Raw genomic sequence first — 20264 nt, forward strand, 5'->3', positions numbered from 1 at the left:
ATGAATGCCTGCAGGCCAGAAGAGGGCACCAGACCCCATTGCAGACGGTTTGAGCCACCATGTGGTTGCTGGGAATCGAACTCAGGACCTTTGGAAGAGCAGGCAATGCTCTTAACCTCTGAGCCATCTCTCCAGCCCCCTCCATTTTTTTATTGGATTATTCTTGTCTTCCACTTGTTTGGTTAGAGTTACTCTGAGATATTTTATGCTATTTGTGGCTATTGTGAAGGGTGATGTTTCTCTTATTTATTTCTCATCCCATTTATCATCTGTTTAAACGAGGGCTACTGGTTGGTTTTTTTTTTTTTTTTTTTTTTTTTTTTTTTTTTTTTAGTTAATCTTGTATCCTGCTGCATTACTGAAAGTGTTTATGAGTTGTAGAAGTTCCTTGGTAGAATTTTGGGGGTCACTTATGTAAACTTTCATATCAGCAGCAAATAGTGAGAGTTTGACTTCTTCTTTTCCAATTTGTCTCCCCTTGATCTCCCTTTGTTGTCTTATTGCTCTAGCTAGGACCTCAAGAACTATATTGAATAGATATGGAGAGAGTGACAACCTTGTCTTGTTCCTAATTGTAGTGGAATCGCTGTGAGTTTCTCTCCATTTAGTTTGATGTTGGCTTCCTGTATATTGCCTTTATCACGGAGGGCTGTTGTATTTTGTTGAAAGCTCTTTCAGCGTCTAATGAGATGGTCATGTGTTTTTTATTTTCAGTTTGTTTATATGGTGGATTATGTTGCCACCTGATCCTCTCAGAAATGATGTGGTTTAGGGCAAGCTACAAGGTATCCCTGTCATTGGCACCGTCACCACCATCATTCAGAGTGACAAAACACTATGGCTCAGAGTGGGTTCATGACTTGGCCCAGATCTACTCAAAGCCAGGTCTCCTGACTCCCATTGCAGCATGCAGTTCAGCTCATGACCGTGCCAAGGCAGAACCACATCAGACACATGGGACTCAGGTCCCAGATGCCAGTGCCTGCCCTGTGTGTGCACTGACCCCAGGACCACGAGAAGATGTCAGAACGGACAGTGTGTTTACAGCAGCACAATACTGCCCTGGACCAGGAGACTATGTAGTCACCGCTGTCTCTTTTTCTTCCAGCCTGCCCCGGAGGACCTGATACACCGTGTAATAACCGGGGTGTCTGCAGCCATCTGTACTTGACCACAGGACAGTGCCGGTGCAACACCGGTTTCAACGGGACAGCCTGCGAGCTGTGCTGGCCAGGGAGATTTGGGCCAGACTGTCAGCGTAAGTGGCCACTTGCTGTGCTAGCCTGTTTGTAGCTGTAGGTTCCCTGCCCTCATCCATGACTTTCCCTTTCTCCCATCTACCTGTCCTGTGTGCTTTTTCCCTCCTTGTAGGTAGTCCTAGTATCCATCCCCAGTGGGCCTGGCCTGCGAGAAAGAGTAAGAGTAGGTGGGGAAAGGGAAGGAGAAGCGGAAGGGGAAGGGCAGGAGGAGACAAAGCCTGAGAGTCACGGGGAGCCAGGGCACACAGGAAACTCTAGACCAGAGGACATGACTCAGCGACTATTCTAAGTGTGACAGGCCAGGTGGCCAGTGAGAGGCTGGAACCCGAGAACTGTTGGGAACAGACTGGAGAGGGTGGCTCTAACTGCCCTGTGGAGTATGCACTGTAGGGGAGCAAGTGCAGAGACAGGGCCTCCTGTGGGGGCACTGACACAGCTGCAGCCCCGGAGGACTTGGGCTGGCACAGCCATACTAAGAGGTGGTAAGCAGAACTGGCGCGTGGTTTTAAATTTTCTTAAATAGATAAGCAGGAAGCCCCCAATGAAGCTGTCACTTCCATCTGTTTGGTGACGAGCCCGTGGCACTCTGCTTCTGTGAGGACAGCATTAGGGACATTTATCATCACACATTCGGGAGCTGTTTTGGCCTCTGTAAGGCCTGTGAGAACAGGGGCCTTCCCTGTGCTCCCACTGCGTAGCAGAGCCTGGCCTGTGTTATTTTTGGAATTGGGGGAAACAATGTCTATGGTAGAGGATGCACACTGACGATGCCCAGAGGCAGGAAGGCAGTGGGGCTGAGCAGACATCACTACAGGTCACTAACTCTGGACACCCTGGTTTCTCTTACAGCCTGTGGCTGCTCAGAGCATGGACAGTGTGACGAGGGAATCACCGGCTCTGGACAGTGCTTCTGTGAAGCAGGGTGGACAGGCCGCTTCTGTGACACTCTCACAGGTCTGTTGAGGGAGTGGCCAGCCGGTGCAGCCCCTGGCTACAGGGGACCCTCTTGAGGGAGTGCAAGTGAGGTTGGAATTGAGTGGTAGCTGAGAAAATGCCAGTGTGGGTGCTCCCACATCACCTATGGGTGCTCCCGCTTCACCCATGGGTGATCCCACTTCACCCTTTGGTGCTCCTGCTTCGCCCATGGGTGCTCCCACTTCACCCTTCGGTGCTCCCACTTCACCCGTGGTTGTTCCTACTTCACCACCTGTGGGTTCTCCCACTTTACCGGCGGGTGTTCCCACTTTACCTGTAAACAGTGGTTTTAACTGTGGTCTGGACCTCAGGAGATTACTGGTTCAGAAAATACTTGGTGAAAAGATTTTACTTCAATCAAAAAGCCACGTAGTGAGAGTGGCTCGTTATGGTGGAACTCAGCCCAGGTGCGTGATGACAGAAATCAAGTGGTCTCAGGACAACTCAGTCTTTGGACTCCTGAGACCAGGACGTGGGTCCTGATTCCCCTACTTGCTGCATGAATGGCCTTGGACAGCCTGCCCTCACCTTGCTCGAACATACTGCACCCTGAGCAAGGGAAGGGTTGCTGGGTGACTCTTAAGCTCCTGTGTTTGTATCAGCCATATCAAATGCAGTCACTTCCATTAGCATTGTGGTCATCGGCACCATCATCATCATCTTGATCCATGCTTTTTTGTTTTAAGAAACTGAAGTATCTATGTTCTAAAAGGCCTAAGATGTGAAGGCCAAGTCATTCTGCCTAAATGCCGGAGTCAGAGGGCATCACTGAGCTCTTTTGAGGGCTTCAGCAGCTCCAACAGTATGGCCGACTGTACTTCCACTACCTTCCACCCCTGCCCACCCACCCTACCCCTCATCTTCGGGATGCCTGTGCGCACCACAGCCCCCATCCCATCACCAGTGTGCCACACATCTCCCGCAGCTCAGTGGTGCCCTTGGAAGACAGTGAAATCTCTGTTCCAATTTAACCTTCTCTGGCATCCCAAGTTCTTAGGGCGAAAGAGTCTATTGCGCAGGTTCTTCTCTGTTTGCAAGTGTGGAGGAATAAAGTTCAAATGGTTGCCTCTAAGGCAGCCTGTGCATCATAATCTGAACTGCTTGGCAGACGTAGCTCAGCATCTCTGGGGTAGGCAGTCCTCAGCTAATCATCCCCATCTTCCCGCCATCTGTGAAATGTCTGAAACGAGCGTAGGGGAAGCTGATGCTGTACAGTGGGGTGCAGGGTGAAGGGCGGCCTCTTTCTTTGCAGTTGTGTTTCCGGTCTGCATACCTCCTTGTTCTGTGCATGCCACATGTGTGGAGAACAACACATGTGTGTGTAACCTGAATTATGAAGGTGACGGAATCACGTGCACAGGTGAGTCTTCTTTGCATCCCTGGGGCCAGCAGCCAGCACAGGAAGGGAGCGGAGTGTGGCCACCGCTGGGCTCCATGGCCTCTTCTCCTGTCTGCTGGGGCCTCTGCAACAATACCTGTCCTCTTCAGGACTTGACATCATCAATAATTTGCTCACAGTTGCCCTGCCTGCCTCCCAAGCCATGGTTTTAAAATTTTAAATTGCTTTGCAAAACAAGGTATCCTGTCTTTTATAGTATTTTTCTAACTCAAAAAGTAGTCCGTCTTGCTTCAGAATTTCAGAAACCGATTACAGCATTAGGATGAAAGAGTTAAGACTGGAGACCACGTATCCTCTGGCCCCAGTTGTCCTGTCAGTGGGAATGGACCCCGAGCCTTTCAGTGCTAGGCAGGCACGCTGCAGCCGAGTCTCACCAGCATCCACACCATCACCCCACAGTGGCCAGGAGTGTGCTCGGCACACTGAGTCTCACCAGCATCCTAGTGTCACTCCACAGTAGCCAGGAGTGTGCTGGGCACACAGTCACACCAGCATCCGAGTGTCACCCCACAGTGGCCAGGAGTGTGCCCACAGTGGGCTATGCTGGGTCTTCCTCTAGTCATCATTAGTCTAGACGATCCCTTACAGACACGGGCATGGGTCAGTCTAATCTGGATCTGAACAACCCGTTAACTGAGAATCCCTCAAATGACTCTAGGCTGTGTCAAATTAACCAGGACATGGACACAAACACAAGAGGGGGAGGGAGGAGGAGGGAGGACGGAGTTCTAGCATCAAAACCCCGAATGCATTCTGGAACTTACTATCAGAGCTGTCCTATGAGAATGTGACAAGCCTGTCCAGAGTCATATACGAGCTAGCAGCGAGCTCCCAGACCAGGGAGACCAGAGACGCGCACACACAAGGTAAAGGCCTCTGAAGGCACGGACAGTGGCACATGAAACCTCTGCGCTTTCTCTCGCAGCTGTGGATTTCTGCAAACAGAACAACGGGGGCTGTGCAAAGGCTGCCAAGTGCTCTCAGCAGGGCACACAAGTCTCCTGCAGCTGCAAGAAGGGCTACCAGGGGGATGGCTACAGCTGCACTGAGATAGACCCCTGTGCAGATGGCGTCAACGGTGGATGTCACGAGCATGCCACCTGCAGGATGACTGGCCCAGTGAGTGAGTCGCGCTTCCCTGGGGACATCTGGGCCCTGGTGTCCCCAGCTACCTGGCCTCTGCTACACTGTCTTCCCACCTTGGTCTCTCTCTAGTAAAAGTCAGTGTGGGTGCCATTTTGCACCCTCAGCAGAAAAGGACCTTAGCATCAAATTCAGTGAAATCCCCGTAAAGTCTATTGTTTAGTTAATAGACTGTTCCAGTGTCACTCAGAAGCTTCCATACAGCTGGAGGAAACGCTCACATTAAGGGAAGCTGACGGGCTATAGAGCAGAGGTTCTCAATCTGTGGGTCACAATCCCTCTGCGGGTTACATTTCAGATGTCCTGCAAATCAATATTTACGTTATGATTCATAACAACAGCAACATTAGTAGCAATGAAATAACCTTATGGTTGGGGTCACCACAACATGAGGAACTGGTGGCATCCCCGCATTCCAGGAACATGTGCAGAAAAGGGGTGGCACTTAGTGTCAGTACACAACCTTGGCATAGCATGAGAAAGGCCACAAGCAGAGATGGGACCCATGTGTTGGAATAACGGTCAAGAGTTGCTTCCTGCAGGATGCTAGGGAGGGAGGGGCTCTCTGAGAAAGCAGCATTTATGCCAAGAATGATAGTGGCCTTTCGTCATGAGCCTACACAGAGCAAGACCTTTATTCTACTGGCATAGGGCCTAGCACATTGCTCTTTGCCAACCGCTTCTGGGCTTGATGGGTGTCCTCTCGTAGTGGGATCCTGGGCTGGATGGGTGTCCTCTCGTAGTGGGATCCTGGGCTGGATGGGTGTCCTCTCGTAGTGGGATCCTGGGCTGGATGGGTGTCCTCTCATAGGTGGGATCCTAGGCTGGATGGGTGTCCTCTCGTACACGGGATCCTAGGCTGGATGGGTGTCCTCTTGTACACGGGATCCTAGGCTGGATGGGTGTCCTCTCATACACGGGATCCTAGGCTGGATGGGTGTCCTCTCATACACGGGATCCTAGGCTGGATGGGTGTCCTCTCGTACGTGGGATCCTGGGGGCTTCTTCATCTGTTCCCCACTCTCTCCTCAGGGCAGGCACAAGTGTGAATGTAAGAGTCACTATGTGGGGGACGGAGTGGACTGTGAGCCCGAACAGCTACCGCTGGACCGCTGCTTACAGGACAACGGGCAGTGCCACCCAGATGCTAACTGTGCAGACCTCCACTTCCAGGGTCAGTGTGGCTGGGCACTTGCCCAATGCACCTTTCTCCTCAGGCTTGGGTGAGGGGTGTGTGTAGGGGAGAAAAGAAAGATGAAATAAAACAGAAACTAGAGTCCACACATTATCCAGATCCCCCGAGGCAGGAGAGTCGACTCACAATTGGAACTTGAAGGCTAGAACTCGAGGGACCCAAAGGCCCTTCCCAGTGCTTTCCCTTCCCATGATGCTTAGCACCCTCAGAACCATCGGCCAGCATCAAATCTGGGAGGCGCAACTTAGGGTGGTCTGTAACAAAGAGGCTGTCGCTTGCAGCAACAACCTAACACTTACCAGCTGCTTGCTCCTCACACGGTGACCAGCACAGACCACATGAGCCTCTGAGGACGGCTCCAATGGTGTAGAATAAACTCGCAGGTTAATAAAGCCCACAGTGGAAAGTAGAGGCCTAGTGGCTAGGGCATGTTGAAGCCCACAGGAAAATCACCAGAAGCCAGTTCAGAGCCGGAGAGAGCGGGACTTACGGGATTTCAAAAGGGAGCCAAGCTACTGTGCACTGTCCCCTACCAGTATTGACTGGAGGTCTCTGCATGGTTGGCTCTCATTTACAGGCAAAGTCAACCTAAAGATTTTGTTGTTTGGGTTTTTTCTTCATATCCCAATAGCAACTATGGATTTAACACTTGTCTACAGCAAGCCCTGAGGTATGCCTCAAATCCCTCCTAGAGTAAGACAAAGGAGGTCTCTGTATTTCAGGGACATGGAAGACATAGACTGTTCCTCCAGGAAGAGACCCAGTACAGTGGGGAAAGTTAAATGAATGTAAGATAAAGAGGAAACATAGTAAAACGGAAGACAAAATCTTACCCTATGTCCCTGTAGCTGTAATAAACGCAAGAATAGAAAGAAGAAAGCTGAAAGCAGGGGCCCAGAAATCCTAGGTATTTGCATGCCCATATCCACAGCAGCAGTGTGCAGAACAGCTGGAAGGTAGAGGCACCAAGAGTTTCTGTGGGTGGATAACAAAGGGAGCACAGCCGTGCAATGGGGCAACATCCACCCGAGCACATGAGAAATTCTGATAGGTGCTACAATGGGGGCAACTAGCCTTGGCTCATTACATCACGTGACATCATCCAGACACAGAAAGACAGCCATCCTATGAGTCAGCTATCTGAGAAACCTAAGCCAGGTAGATTCATGGGGAGAAGAATAGAAGAGTGGCTCCCTCAGGAAGAGGAGGGACGGTAGGGAGCGGCTGTTAACAAAGACTTTGCTGGAATTATAGAAATGTGCTGCGAATGGATAAGAGTGATGTTTTCCCAACAGCGTATAGGTAAAAGTTGTACGCTTAAAATTGTCAAGCTGGGCAGTGGTGGCCCATGCCTTTAGTCCCATCACTGGGGAGGCAGGGCCAGGCTGATCTCTGTGAGTTCAAGACCAGCCTGGTCTACAAGAGCTAGTTCCAGGACAGGTTCCAAAGCCACAGAGAAACCCTGTTTCAAAAAACCAAAAAACAAACAAAAAAAAAGTCAAAAAAAACAAATTTTATGTTATATGCATGTGTATGTGTGTGTGTATATATATACATATACATATACATATATCACAATTTTTAAAACAGAGAGGGTGGACATGATAATACATACCTTTAATCCTAGCATTCAAGAGCAGAGGTAGATAGATTTCTGTGAGTTCGAGGTCAGCCTGTTTTTTTGTAGAAACTTACAGGTCAGGCAGGACTACATAATGAGACCCTGTCTCAAAAAAACAAAAACAAAAAATCAACAACAACAATAACAACCATAAAAAGAAAACCACATTTTTTTCAGACAGAGAAGTCTGTCTAGGTGAGCTGAGAGATATTTTCCAGTGCTTGGGACTACAGTGGAGACCCAACAGATGCTGGCACTGGTCATACCTAGAGAAGGCAGGGGAGGCAGTGTGCTAGAGAAAACTAGACAGATGACTGTCCTAGGTGAGGGGAGATGGCGAGGTGGTCACCACTGTTCAGTGTGTGCAGTGCCTGCAGAAGCCAGAAGGGGGTCTTCTGGCTTTGTAATTCCTGGGTATGGAGTTACAAACAGTTGTGAGCTGCTGTGTGAAGCGCAATTCATAAAAACTCAGAGAAATTGGGGTTCAACCTAAAGGTCAGAAGGAAAAACACCAGCCACTGGCTCTTACCTCTACCTCAGTCCGAAATGGCGATCCTGCCTCCAGGAATCTCAGAGAGACTGTGTCTGAGAGCTGTCTCCTCCTTTTTTATAACTCTCTCTCGGGCTGGAATTAAAGGTGTGCATCACTGGGATTAAAAGCATGCACTCCCCAGTTTCTATGGCAACTAGTGTGATTACTGGGATTAAAGGTGTGTGTCACCACTGCCTGGTCTGTAAGCAAGGCTGACCAGTGAGGATGTTTTACTCTCTGATCTTCAGGCAAGCTTTATTTATTAATATACAGATGGAATGCCACCACAGCTGTGTGGACACTGCTCTGAAAGTGGCCAGTGCTCTTAACTGCTAAGGCATCTCTCCAGCCCTGTTTATATGGTTAAAAAGAATAAATACTTCAGCTGACTTACCTCAGCGTAACTTGAAGGGGAAGTGGCTTCCCAGGGTACCCTGTGCTATAGTTGGGAGAAACGGCTTCCCAGAGCATCCTGAGCTACAGTTGGCATCTACCTTGAAGTCCTTCTAAGTCTTTTGTCTGAATCCCTGCCAGCTGAGTGGACTGACTGTGTAATCTCCCTCCTGTTCTAGACACGACTGTTGGGGTATTCCACCTGCGCTCCCCACTGGGCCAGTACAAACTGACCTTTGACAAAGCCAAAGAGGCCTGTGCCAACGAAGCCGCATCCATGGCCACCTACAACCAGCTCTCCTATGCCCAGAAGGTGGGTTCCCAGTTAAGCAGACACTTCAGGCAGAGCAAAACAAGGAAGGTGTGCCAGCAGCCTCCTGGAAAGCTGGAGAAAGCTGGGGTGACTTGCTGCGTACCACGCCCCCGTGTCTGCGCTCAGTGCGCTAGACCCCAGTTCACGAGCTTCGGGCAATGGGGCTGGAGGTTAAAATACACAGATACACACAACAGACAGACAGCGACGCGGGTCATCCTTGAATTCCCCAAGAATGCCACCTTTATTGTGTTCAGGGGCAGATTATATAGAGATAGCCACGCCCCAGCCAAACCCACCAGAAACCACTCTCCTGCCATCAGGAACTCCTGAAGGTCTCGTGCTCAGAGCAGCTGTAGACACTCAGATCAGGGGATTACAAGAAATTCAGGATCTGGGGTCTCACTGCTCCCAACAGTGACTGACTTCTTGGAGGTCAGCACGGGAGACTCCCGTAGCAATGGTGAGAGCCCATCATATCTAAAGCCAGGCATCTACCACGTGCGTCCTGTACTGTGTTGGGTGACGTGTTGGCATTCTTACGGCAGCCCTGGGATTGGTGTCCTTCTCTTCACACACAGAGAAACTGGGGCTCAGAAAGGTTAATGATATCCACTGTCACCCAGAAGTGGTCCTTCCAGGAGGCAGAGTGAACTGCTGACACCATAGCTGGATGCCAGAAGGCTAGTAACCACAGCCTGGGCAGGGCATCCATGAGCCAACAAAACGGTTAGGATCCTGGGGAACTAGTCAAAGAAGGGCTGGGACTGCAGGCCTCCACCCCAGCAGGAGGAACAGCGCTCTCAGCCTCTAGCACACGGAAGCTGCCTGTGGGTGTGTGTGTACAGGACTATGGTTGTGTGTGTGTGTGTGTGTGTGTGTGTGTGTAGTGTGTGTACAGGACTATGGTTGTGTGTGTGTGTGTGTGTGTAGTGTGTGTACAGGACTATGGTTGTGTGTGTGTGGTGTGTAGTGTGTGTGTACAGGACTATGGTAGTGTGTGTGTGTGTGTAGTGTGTGTACAGGACTATGGTTTGTGTGTGTGTGTGTGTGTGTGTAGTGTGTGTGTGTGTGTAGTGTGTGTACAGGACTATGTGTGTGTGTGTGTAGTGTGTGTGTACAGGACTATGGTTTGTGTGTGTGTGTGTAGTGTGTGTGTACAGGACTATGGTAGTGTGTATGTGTGTGTGTGTGTGTGGTGTGTGTGTACAGGACTATGGTTGTGTGTGTGTGTGTGGTGTGTGTACAGGACTATGGTTTGTGTGTGTGTGTGTAGTGTGTGTGTACAGGACTATGGTTGTGTGTGTGTGTGTGTAGTGTGTGTGTACAGGACTATGGTTGTGTGTGTGTGTGTGTGTGTGTACAGGACTATGGTAGTGTGTGTGGTGTGTGTGTACAGGACTATGGTTGTGTGTGTGTGTGTGTAGTGTGTGTGTACAGGACTATGGTTGTGTGTGTGTGTGTAGTGTGTGTGTACAGGACTATGGTAGTGTGTGTGTGTGTGTGTGTAGTGTGTGTACAGGACTATGGTTTGTGTGTGTGTGTGTGTAGTGTGTGTGTACAGGACTATGGTTTGTGTGTGTGTGTAGTGTGTGTGTACAGGACTATGGTAGTGTGTATGTGTGTGTGTGTGGTGTGTGTGTACAGGACTATGGTAGTGTGTGTGTGTGTGTGTGTGTGTGTGTGTGTGTGTAGTGTGTGTGTGTGTACAGGACTATGGTAGTGTGGAATGCAGGAGGAGCTCAACTTTAGGTTACTGAGAGGTCTGGGATGAACTGAGTGCATTTGAATCTCCAAAGAGCTGACTTTGAGAAACTTGTTTTGTTTTGCCTCAGTCATCTTTTTAAAATATTTTTTGAGAATTTCATAGATAAATATATTTACATCATTTTCACCCTTTCCTCCCCACCAGAACTCTTCCCATGTTTCCCACACTCCTTCTCAATTTCATGACCTCTTCTTTAACACACACTCTGCTGAGTCTGTTTTGTGTTGCTCCTATGTGTACTTGTTTAGAGACGACCATATGGGACTGGGAAACCTACCAGGGATCTCATCCCTGGAGAAAACTGATTCTTCCTCTCTCAGAAGCCATTACCTGCCTGTGGCTCTTCACTGCGGGATGGGCCTTGTGGAAATCTTTCCTTCACGTTGTTGTGTTAACTGGGGTTACCATCATGCGTGTCTTGTCTGGGCAGCCATATTGCTGTACGTTCCCTGTCGTATACAGAAGACTCTTATCTCTCAGGGTGCCCTGCTCCTCTGGCTCCTCAGAGTCTTCCTGCCCCCCTTTCCACTAAGCCTCAGGTACAGGAGTCGTGTTGTAGATGTATCAGCTGATGCTGGGCACCCTGCAGTCACGTCTTGGCTGCGTTTTGACCAGTTGTAGATCTCTGTGATCAGCTCCATCTGTAAAAAGAAGCTCCTGTAGTCAGGGGCGAGAACTGCACTTACCTGTGAGCATAAGGACAAGCAGTTAGGAATTAACGCTGGCTTAGGAAAATGGCTGTAGTGCCCTCTCCTCTAGTGCGCACGGCCTCAGCAGCCACAGGTACCTAAGTCTGCAGCACCAGGCAGTGAATTCCCCTAGCGAGCAGCTGAAGTCCAACTAGGCGGCTGTTGGCTACCTCCGAGACAGACGTGCATCTCTGCCTGGGAGGGACCTTGCCGTGCTAGTTGTTGGGTTTGTAAGCTTCATAGCAGGGAGGACTATTGGGCAGCTCGCATAGCGCCTTCATCACTGTAGGAGCCAGAGCTCAGGAAGGAGGCCTGCAGTAGCTCCAGCTGGAGCCTTCCAAGTCCTCTGTCCAAAGTGCAGTCTTCAGCAACATCTCAGCTGCGGGCTCTGGGAGACAGCCAAGAGTAACCACTATATTGTTTGGGGAGCCTTCTGTACCCCACTGATCATTGTTAGATGAGCTATGGTTCTGGGGGTGAACACTATCACCCCATGCCACAATCATCTTAATCATTTGATAAGTGTTTTACAATTACAGCCATCCAGGGGTGATGACGGTGATGGTGGTGGTGATAATGAGTAGAATTCTGCCATCAGTTAAGAGTTTTGTCCATTTACAAGCAGAAGAATTTGACCTGGGGTGGATGGCTGGTGGTGAACTCCTTCTCAAGAGAATAGTGAGCATGAAAGCCTGGACACCTAGAGAAACAGTGCCACGGTCATTCACCCAGTGGCTCGAGGAACAAAAGTTTAGTGCCCACTGTGTTCCAGGCAATGGTTTGCAGTCTGTGTAGGGTCAGAATTGCCCAGATGACTGCACAGCAAACGAGACGTCATAACTAACCCAGTCATCCCCCTGTCTCTGCAGGCCAGCTATCACCTCTGCTCAGCCGGCTGGCTGGAGAGTGGGCGGGTTGCCTACCCCACGACCTACGCCTCTCAGAAGTGTGGTTCAAACGTGGTGGGGATAGTGGACTACGGAAACAGGCCCAACAGGAGTGAAACATGGGATGTCTTCTGTTACCGGATGAAAGGTCTTTGTCCCTGAGCACCTCTGCCTGGCCAGCCAGTCCCCAGCGGTGCAGGGTGGCCCAGGCCTCACTTCACTGGGCAGCCAGTCCCCAGCAGTGCAGAGTGGCCCAGGCCTCACCTCACTGGCATGGCCCCTGTGCCCCTCCCTTACAGATGTGAACTGCACCTGCAAGGCGGGCTATGTGGGCGATGGCTTCTCATGCAGTGGGAACATGCTACAGGTCCTCATGTCCTTGTCCTCGCTCACGGACTTCCTGGCAGTACGTATCCTGTCTCTTTGGGTCCACTCCAGCAGGGAGGCTTGCCTGCAAGCAACTGATGATGACGTGAGGCCTTGAGAGAAGCCAAAGCCCACAGTTGAGATTGAGAGCACAGGCCTCATGGGAGGAGGGGCATCATAGCAACCTCATGGGGTGGTTGCGACCTGTAAATGACTTGATAGTTTGACACTGTGAGCACGTGGAAACTTCTGGGTTCATCAGAGCAACACAGGTATTGCCTGTGTTTGCAACTTGCACAGTTTAAGAAACTGATCAAACAAAAAAAAATAGCATAACTATTTCTTATACCTTGAGCACATTATATCTGAAGCAAACGGACACATTTTTTGTCTTTCCACAGCATCAGAACTCATTAACAGTAAATTCACAAGCTCTGTCACCTTTATTGGCTGCAATTTACCATGCAATCCTCTGTGTCCTTGATAAAATGACCACTGGCAACCACTGGTTCTTTGATTCCACTATCGATTACTCCCACTAATTCTCGGGCCATCTAGTGTCCCTCACACAGTAGCATACACACATACACACGCTAACTCTCGGGCCATCTAGTGTCCCTCACACAGTAACATACACACATACACACGCTAACTCTCGGGCCATCTAGTGTCCCTCACACAGTAGCATACACACATACACACGCTAACTCTCGGGCCATCTAGTGTCCCTCACACAGTAGCATACACACATACACACGCTAACTCTCGGGCCATCTAGTGTCCCTCACACAGTAGCATACACACATACACACGCTAACTCTCGGGCCATCTAGTGTCCCTCACACAGTAGCATACACACATACACACGCTAACTCTCGGGCCATCTAGTGTCCCTCACACAGTAGCATACACACATACACACGCTAACTCTCGGGCCATCTAGTGTCCCTCACACAGTAACATACACACATACACACGCTAACTCTCGGGCCATCTAGTGTCCCTCACACAGTAACATACACACATACACACGCTAACTCTCGGGCCATCTAGTGTCCCTCACACAGTAGCATACACACATACACACGCTAACTCTCGGGCCATCTAGTGTCCCTCACACAGTAACATACACACATACACACGCTAACTCTCGGGCCATCTAGTGTCCCTCACACAGTAGCATACACACATACACACGCTAACTCTCGGGCCATCTAGTGTCCCTCACACAGTAGCATACACACATACACACGCTAACTCTCGGGCCATCTAGTGTCCCTCACACAGTAGCATACACACATACACACGCTAACTCTCGGGCCATCTAGTGTCCCTCACACAGTAGCATACACACATACACACGCTAACTCTCGGGCCATCTAGTGTCCCTCACACAGTAGCATACACACATACACACGCTAACTCTCGGGCCATCTAGTGTCCCTCACACAGTAGCATACACACATACACACGCTAACTCTCGGGCCATCTAGTGTCCCTCACACAGTAGCATACACACATACACACGCTAACTCTCGGGCCATCTAGTGTCCCTCACACAGTAGCATACACACATACACACGCTAACTCTCGGGCCATCTAGTGTCCCTCACACAGTAGCATACACACATACACACGCTAACTCTCGGGCCATCTAGTGTCCCTCACACAGTAGCATACACACATACACACGCTAACTCTCGGGCCATCTAGTGTCCCTCACACAGTAGCATACACACATACACAGGTGACAGAATGACTATAAAAACCGTTAAAGAGGCCACACACTCAAAGAGGCCATGTGGAAGAGGACTGATTCAATGCCCAGTCACCCCAAGTGGTTAGATATTCAAAGAACCCCATGACAGAGTCTCAAGGACAGCCTGGGGGCTCAGGGCAGGTGAGGCTCAGGGTTGGGCACGTCTGGCTGAACTGCAACTAAGCGGCCCTCTGCCCGCAGCGGCGACTCCGCTGAGCTGAGGTCCTAGAACAGTCTGGGGTTCTCTGCCATCAATCATGAGACCCACGCACCGTAACAGATGGTTGGATGACAGATGAGCAAGGACCAGTGTTCGGTGTCCCTCCTTTTAGGGGTGAGGAGGCTGTATCTTCATCAGTCTGGGATGTGGAATAAGTTCGTAGGCAGTTCTCTCGTGTGTGAATGAGCTATTTATCAGCCCATGCTCCACGGCTCCAGACAGATGGCAGTGTCTTTGCGCACGCCCTGCCTCTGCACTCAGAATGGAGTAGGAACTTTGCCTCACAGAGTGGAGCTGGACAGAGCATCTTAGGCAGATTTCTAAGAAGGAAAGCCATCCTAACGCCCTCCCAAAGGCCAGCGAGAGGAAGCACAACGGAAGCCAGCCTTTAGCCCAGAGGCACTGTGTCCCCCCCAGCTCCCCCAGCCAACCCAACTCTCACACCATGGTGGTAATCTGATCCCTTCCCTTCTGCTCCCCAGGAGGTGCTGGCTTATTCCAACAGCTCAGCCCGAGGCCAGGCATTTCTGAAACACCTGACTGACCTGTCCATCCGTGGCACCCTGTTCGTGCCACAGAACAGTGGTCTCATGGGAAATAAGGTGAGTGGCATTCATGGTGCCTGCACTTTTAGACGGAATGTGTCATGTCACCGCCACAGTGTATCACAAATCACTCCAGCACACGAGAGCACATGCCTGTCGTTTACTGGAGAAGTAACGGTACAGGACCCTGTCTGAGCAAAGAAACAATCCCTACCCCAGATACAGAGGGGTACCGTACCCCATCAGCACACACAATGATGAGCAGCTGTTGCTTCCCATCTCAGCAGTCTGAAACCCCGGGCTGGCCCGTTGGCGGCTCTGCCTTGCAGGTTCTCAGAAACAAGCAGACCACAAGCAGACCAACCCGGTCACAGCAGGGAGCAAGGGTGCTGCATGCAAACCTACGATTGCTGGTGCCAGTCAGTCCTCTGGTCATGTTTGCTAACGAGACACCAGCAAACAGGTCACGAGGCTGAGCTCAAAGTCAGGGAAGGAAATAAGGGGCAAGAGGCAAGGATCCAGGGAAGGAAGAGGAATCAGGCCCTGGTGCAATGAGTCCAACACACCTATCTTCTCATGATGTGGTCCAAAGAGGAGAAGTGGACTCATTCAAACCCCCCTTCCTCCTCCCCCCCCGTGGCCAACCAGCGGGCTGTGAGCTCCAGGCACTCCCCAGTCACAGCACTAAAGAGCACCACCACCAGGCGATGGTGGCACACGTCTTTAATCCCAGCACTTGGGAGGCAGAGGCAGGCGGATCTCTGTGAGTTCGAGACCAGCCTGGTCTACAAGAGCTAGTTCCAAGACAGGCTCCAAAGCCACAGAAAAACTCTGTCTCGAAAAACCAAAATAAATAAATAAATAAAGAGCACCACCTCTGCCTGGCTCCAGGCGTGCTCTGAACCCCTCCAGGTGACTCACTGTAGAGAGTGAAGATGACTTTCTATGTGCTAGTTACATGTGAGCCTTAGGAAGGACACCTAAGAAAAACGTGCCATTTCCAGCCATCACTCAGACTATTCGTCTGCTTTTTTTTCCGTAGAGCCTGTCTGGGCGCGACATCGAGCACCACCTCACAAATGTCAGCGTCTCTTTTTACGACGACCTCGTCAATGGCACCGTTCTGAGGACTAGGCTGGGAAGCCAGCTGCTCATCACCTCCAAGCAGGACCAGCTCCACCAAGTATGAAAAACCTTCCGGGTTTGAGAGAGCTGGAGAAAACACATGCAAAGCTCCAAAGCTCCTGGCGTGCAGTAGACACTCAATAGGTGGAACTATTATAATATGAAAGTCATCTTTAAATCCACAGATCAGGGCGGTATGAATGCAAACCGTGGTGGTGACATTACATACTAACAGGCCACCCAAAACCTTGGCAACAGACTGGCCTCAGGGGATGGGTTAATGAGGCCTGAGGAACGAAACTGTTTTGAAAATGCCTCTCTTCAGTCTCGGGCTTTAACTTGTCAGCTTCCAAGTCAAATGACCCTGGGACGAATTATTCTACCCAACTTCTCTAAGCTCTGTTTCCTCATGTGATACGTAGGAATGAGAGCATCTGTGTTTTGTGGTGGTGGTGACAGTGGTGGGCACAGTGTCCATGAACTCAGATCCACGGGCTGTCAGGGGATGTATGGAGACTAGCATCTGATGTGATGAGCCCTAGGGGAAGTGCTTTAGACGAGTCCTCCTTGAGCATCCATGTGCATCCGAGCCACCTGAACCTATCAGAAGGCGGTAACTCCACAGGTGGGATGTGGAGCCTCAGTTCCACCTGCTCCACAAGCTAGTGCTCACACCAGGATTAACAGAAAACTCCCCCTAGAGGTGCGGTGTGAGCCGATAGCTCCTCTCTCACACAGAGGATTGGGGAGTAAACCCAAAGGTCTCTGCAGCTTGTCGGGTAGTGCAAAGTCAGCAGGTGTTTGATGGCACTAAGGGAGGCCAGGCTGAAACTTCAGCCTGGAGCCTCAGAACCCTGTAGGGAACCGCCTCTGTGGGGAAAGGGGGAAGAGGTCCCAGGCCTCACATTCCCCGCTCCTCGTTTCCCTAGGAGACCAGGTTTGTGGATGGAAGAGCCATTCTGCAGTGGGACATCATTGCCTCCAACGGGCTCCTTCATGTCATTTCTGAGCCTCTGAAAGCCCCCCTTGTGCCAGCAGTGAGTATTCAGTTTCCTGGCGAGGAGCCAGGAAGCTCCAGTGTCAAACATGCATTCCCCAATATGCATGCCTGCCAGCTTACAGTCCCACTAGCTTATTGATCAAAAGAGAAAGATGAGTCAGGGGGGACCAGAAATCATAAACTGATCTCTGAGCATCTCTGAGCCCGTTTTCTCATCTTCCCAGTGTGTGCAAACGGGTTCACAGCAGTTCTCTGACCTGGGAGACTGCAGGAAGAAACACTAAGTCCTTAGAGCAGCTCCTGGCACAGCCCACAAGCTCTCAAAAGGCTGACTATGGTTATTGTTAGTATCCTAACATTTTCTCAGGGGTACACGAGGTGAGCTGCTAGCTACTAGAAAGTTCCACAGCATGGTGGCTGTGCATATATGCTCCAAACCAGATAGGTGTTAAAGCCCACTGTGCCTTTAGAAAGCTGTGTGGTTTGGGCAAGTACTTAGCATCTTTTTGCCTTAGTTCCCCATATAAAAACAGGGGAAATGACTGTCCATATCTCTGTAGGTTATTGTAAGTAATAGGTCCTGGCAGCAATGAGGCCTAGAATCATGTTAATTTGGCATTGTTTTAATGAATCACTCCAAGGTGCCCGGGCAAGCAAGAATAGGGTGAACTCAGACATACTCTCTGGGGAAATCACCAGCTTAAGAACTGACCTCTTTCCTTTCCATGTACAGAGCCCTGCCCACACAGGCCTGAGGACAGGCGTCGTCTGTGCTGTCATCCTGGTCACGGGTGCAATTGCTCTGGTCGCCTATTCTTACTTCCGACTAAACCAGAGAACAACTGGCTTCCAGCGTTTTGAGGTAAGAGAGAGAGCTGATCCGGCAGTGATGGGCCGCCTCTCCTCTGCTCTGCACACGCAGGCCGCACACACCTGTAATCCCAGTGCTCAGCAGGCAGGTGTAGCAGGGTCACGAGTTCTGGGCTAGCCCGGGGGGGACAGCACAACTTCATGGCCAGCTATGCAGTGAAATCTTGTTTAAAAACAAACAAACAATGAAAACAAAAGCAAACGGAGCTGGAGAGATTGCTCAGCCACTGAGACGTCTGCTTTGCAACCACGAGGACCTGAGTTCAACTCTCAGGTTCCATATAATAAAAGCAGGTTCAGTGGTGTGTGCTTGTAAAACCAGCACTGAGGAGAGAGAGAGAGGTGTCTGAGATTCACTGGCTAGCCGGTCTAGCTGAGGTGGCAAGTTCCAGGTTCAGTGAGTGGACAAGTCTTACAAAAAGAATGGCTAATGGGCTGGAGAGATGGCTCAGAGGTTAAGAGCATTGCCTGCTCTTCCAAAGGTCCTGAGTTCAATTCCCAGCAACCACATGGTGGCTCACAACCATCTGTAACGAGGTCTGGTGCCCTCTTCTGGCCTGCAGGCATACACACAGACAGAATATTGTATACATAATGAAAAAAAAAAAGAATGGCTAATACCTGAGATTGTCCTTTGGCCTCCACACACATGGGCACACGTTGGCCCTTGTACACCTGCACACTCACAAACACAAAACGATGACGCCAGGATGTCTAAGAGTGTGAGGTTTACAAAGAGCACACATCATAGAGCACACATTTATTGGCCTGTGGCTCTGGAGCCTGGGAAGTCCAAGGTCAGGGCTGGCACAGCTTGGCTTCAGACAAGGGCCTCACGCCACCTCGGCTCACAGGAAGCTGGAATGCAGGGAGGCGCGGGAGGCGCGTGCAGAAGTGGCAGGACATCAGGGACAACCTCACTTGGCGCCAAGCCCGTCGTGGTGACTTACACCAGGCTTCACCTCCCACGGGTGGCAGGTCACACCTGCCATCCGCCCATCAGGCCCATTCCAAGGGCCAGCTCCGGGGGCGGGGCTACCTCAAACGTGTCCTCACCCGGGAGCTGGTATTTGATTCTAAGCAACTAGAGTAACTACCCCGCCCCATGCTCCTGCTTCCTGGGAGGAGTCTCAGATGAGTGCCCACCATGGTAGGCGTGGGCATCGGGACTGGCCCTGAGAGCTGGGGATCGGGGTCTAGCACCTCTGAGCACAGCTTCACTCTCAAGCCAGTGTATCCCACTGCACCCTATCTGCAGAGCTGAGTCCAGCTCGTCAGCAAGCTCCCGAGATGACCAGGGGGCGGTCCTATGTGTCAGCCAGTCTTCTGTTACTCAGGTTATGTGGAAGAAAAGTTTAGCTTGTGGTCCCAGTCCATCGTGACTTGGCTTTTGGGTCTGTGGGGAGACAGCACCTCATGGGAGAGTACTCACCTCTCGGTGGATGGGAGGCAAAGAGAGAGGACAAAGAGGGCCAGGCTTCCCAAGTCCCCTTCATGGGCACACCCCTCAATTACCAGACTTCATCCCACTAGGCCCCACCTCCTGACTCCCAAGAATGCCCAGGGATAGGGTCCAGTCTTGAACCAAGAGCCTTTGCGAGACACTTACCAAACCACAGTACCCTGAGAACTGGACTGGGCAGACGTGCAGCCGTGGAGCAGCCTCCCTCTTGCGCTCTGTACCCTTCCCCCGTCTCTTCCACACTCAGGAACAGCTGTGCAGTACCCTCAGGTAATAGCCCACGCCTCCCAGAAGACAGCTGGCCTATCTAGAAGCTCAGAGGCTTCTATACTATACTATAACTAAAACACCACGAGCTAGACCACTTCCAGTCGGCAGGGCTGTTCAGCTCACAGACCTGAAAGCCCGGTAATGGGAGGTCACGTGGCCCTCCTGGTAAGGCCTTTCCTGCTACAGAGGACTCCCCCAAGTTCTCAACACAGTCTGAGGATCCTAGGGTGACAGCCAGGTCCTGGCCTGAGCCCGTTAGAGCCACCGTCCCACTGGGTTACGCTTTGCCCTGCTGTTCCCTGTACCCAGAACCGCCACCCCACAGGCCCTGCCTACAAACACCACGGCAGAACCAAGTCCCCTGCCCTCCTAAGAGCTCAAAGTGCATGTTCAGGTGAGAACATTCAAACCATCTTGTGTAGCACATATATGATCTAAGTTCAGGGATGGCCACACGACGACTCCAGGGTAAC

At 50.9% G+C, this 20264-nt stretch overlaps 1 protein-coding gene across 1 annotated transcript in view; it reads left to right on the plus strand.

The window, feature by feature from the left end:
* The window catches only part of Stab2 (stabilin 2), a 156203-nt gene that overhangs the window by 133019 nt on the left and 2920 nt on the right, over nucleotides 1-20264 (plus strand). Inside the window, exons 58-69 of the mRNA XM_041676250.1 lie at nucleotides 1109-1258; nucleotides 2109-2213; nucleotides 3487-3594; nucleotides 4559-4752; nucleotides 5809-5950; nucleotides 8697-8830; nucleotides 12157-12322; nucleotides 12474-12580; nucleotides 15002-15121; nucleotides 16107-16247; nucleotides 17119-17226; nucleotides 17923-18051. Of these exons, the coding sequence (XP_041532184.1) occupies nucleotides 1109-1258; nucleotides 2109-2213; nucleotides 3487-3594; nucleotides 4559-4752; nucleotides 5809-5950; nucleotides 8697-8830; nucleotides 12157-12322; nucleotides 12474-12580; nucleotides 15002-15121; nucleotides 16107-16247; nucleotides 17119-17226; nucleotides 17923-18051 (1604 nt within the window). The remainder of the gene's footprint in view (nucleotides 1-1108; nucleotides 1259-2108; nucleotides 2214-3486; nucleotides 3595-4558; nucleotides 4753-5808; nucleotides 5951-8696; nucleotides 8831-12156; nucleotides 12323-12473; nucleotides 12581-15001; nucleotides 15122-16106; nucleotides 16248-17118; nucleotides 17227-17922; nucleotides 18052-20264) is intronic.

The sequence above is a fragment of the Microtus oregoni genome, unplaced genomic scaffold, assembly GCF_018167655.1.
Source record: "Microtus oregoni isolate MIOR12 unplaced genomic scaffold, Mior012 000001F_ref0000356, whole genome shotgun sequence".
NCBI classification, from domain to species: Eukaryota; Metazoa; Chordata; class Mammalia; order Rodentia; family Cricetidae; genus Microtus; species Microtus oregoni.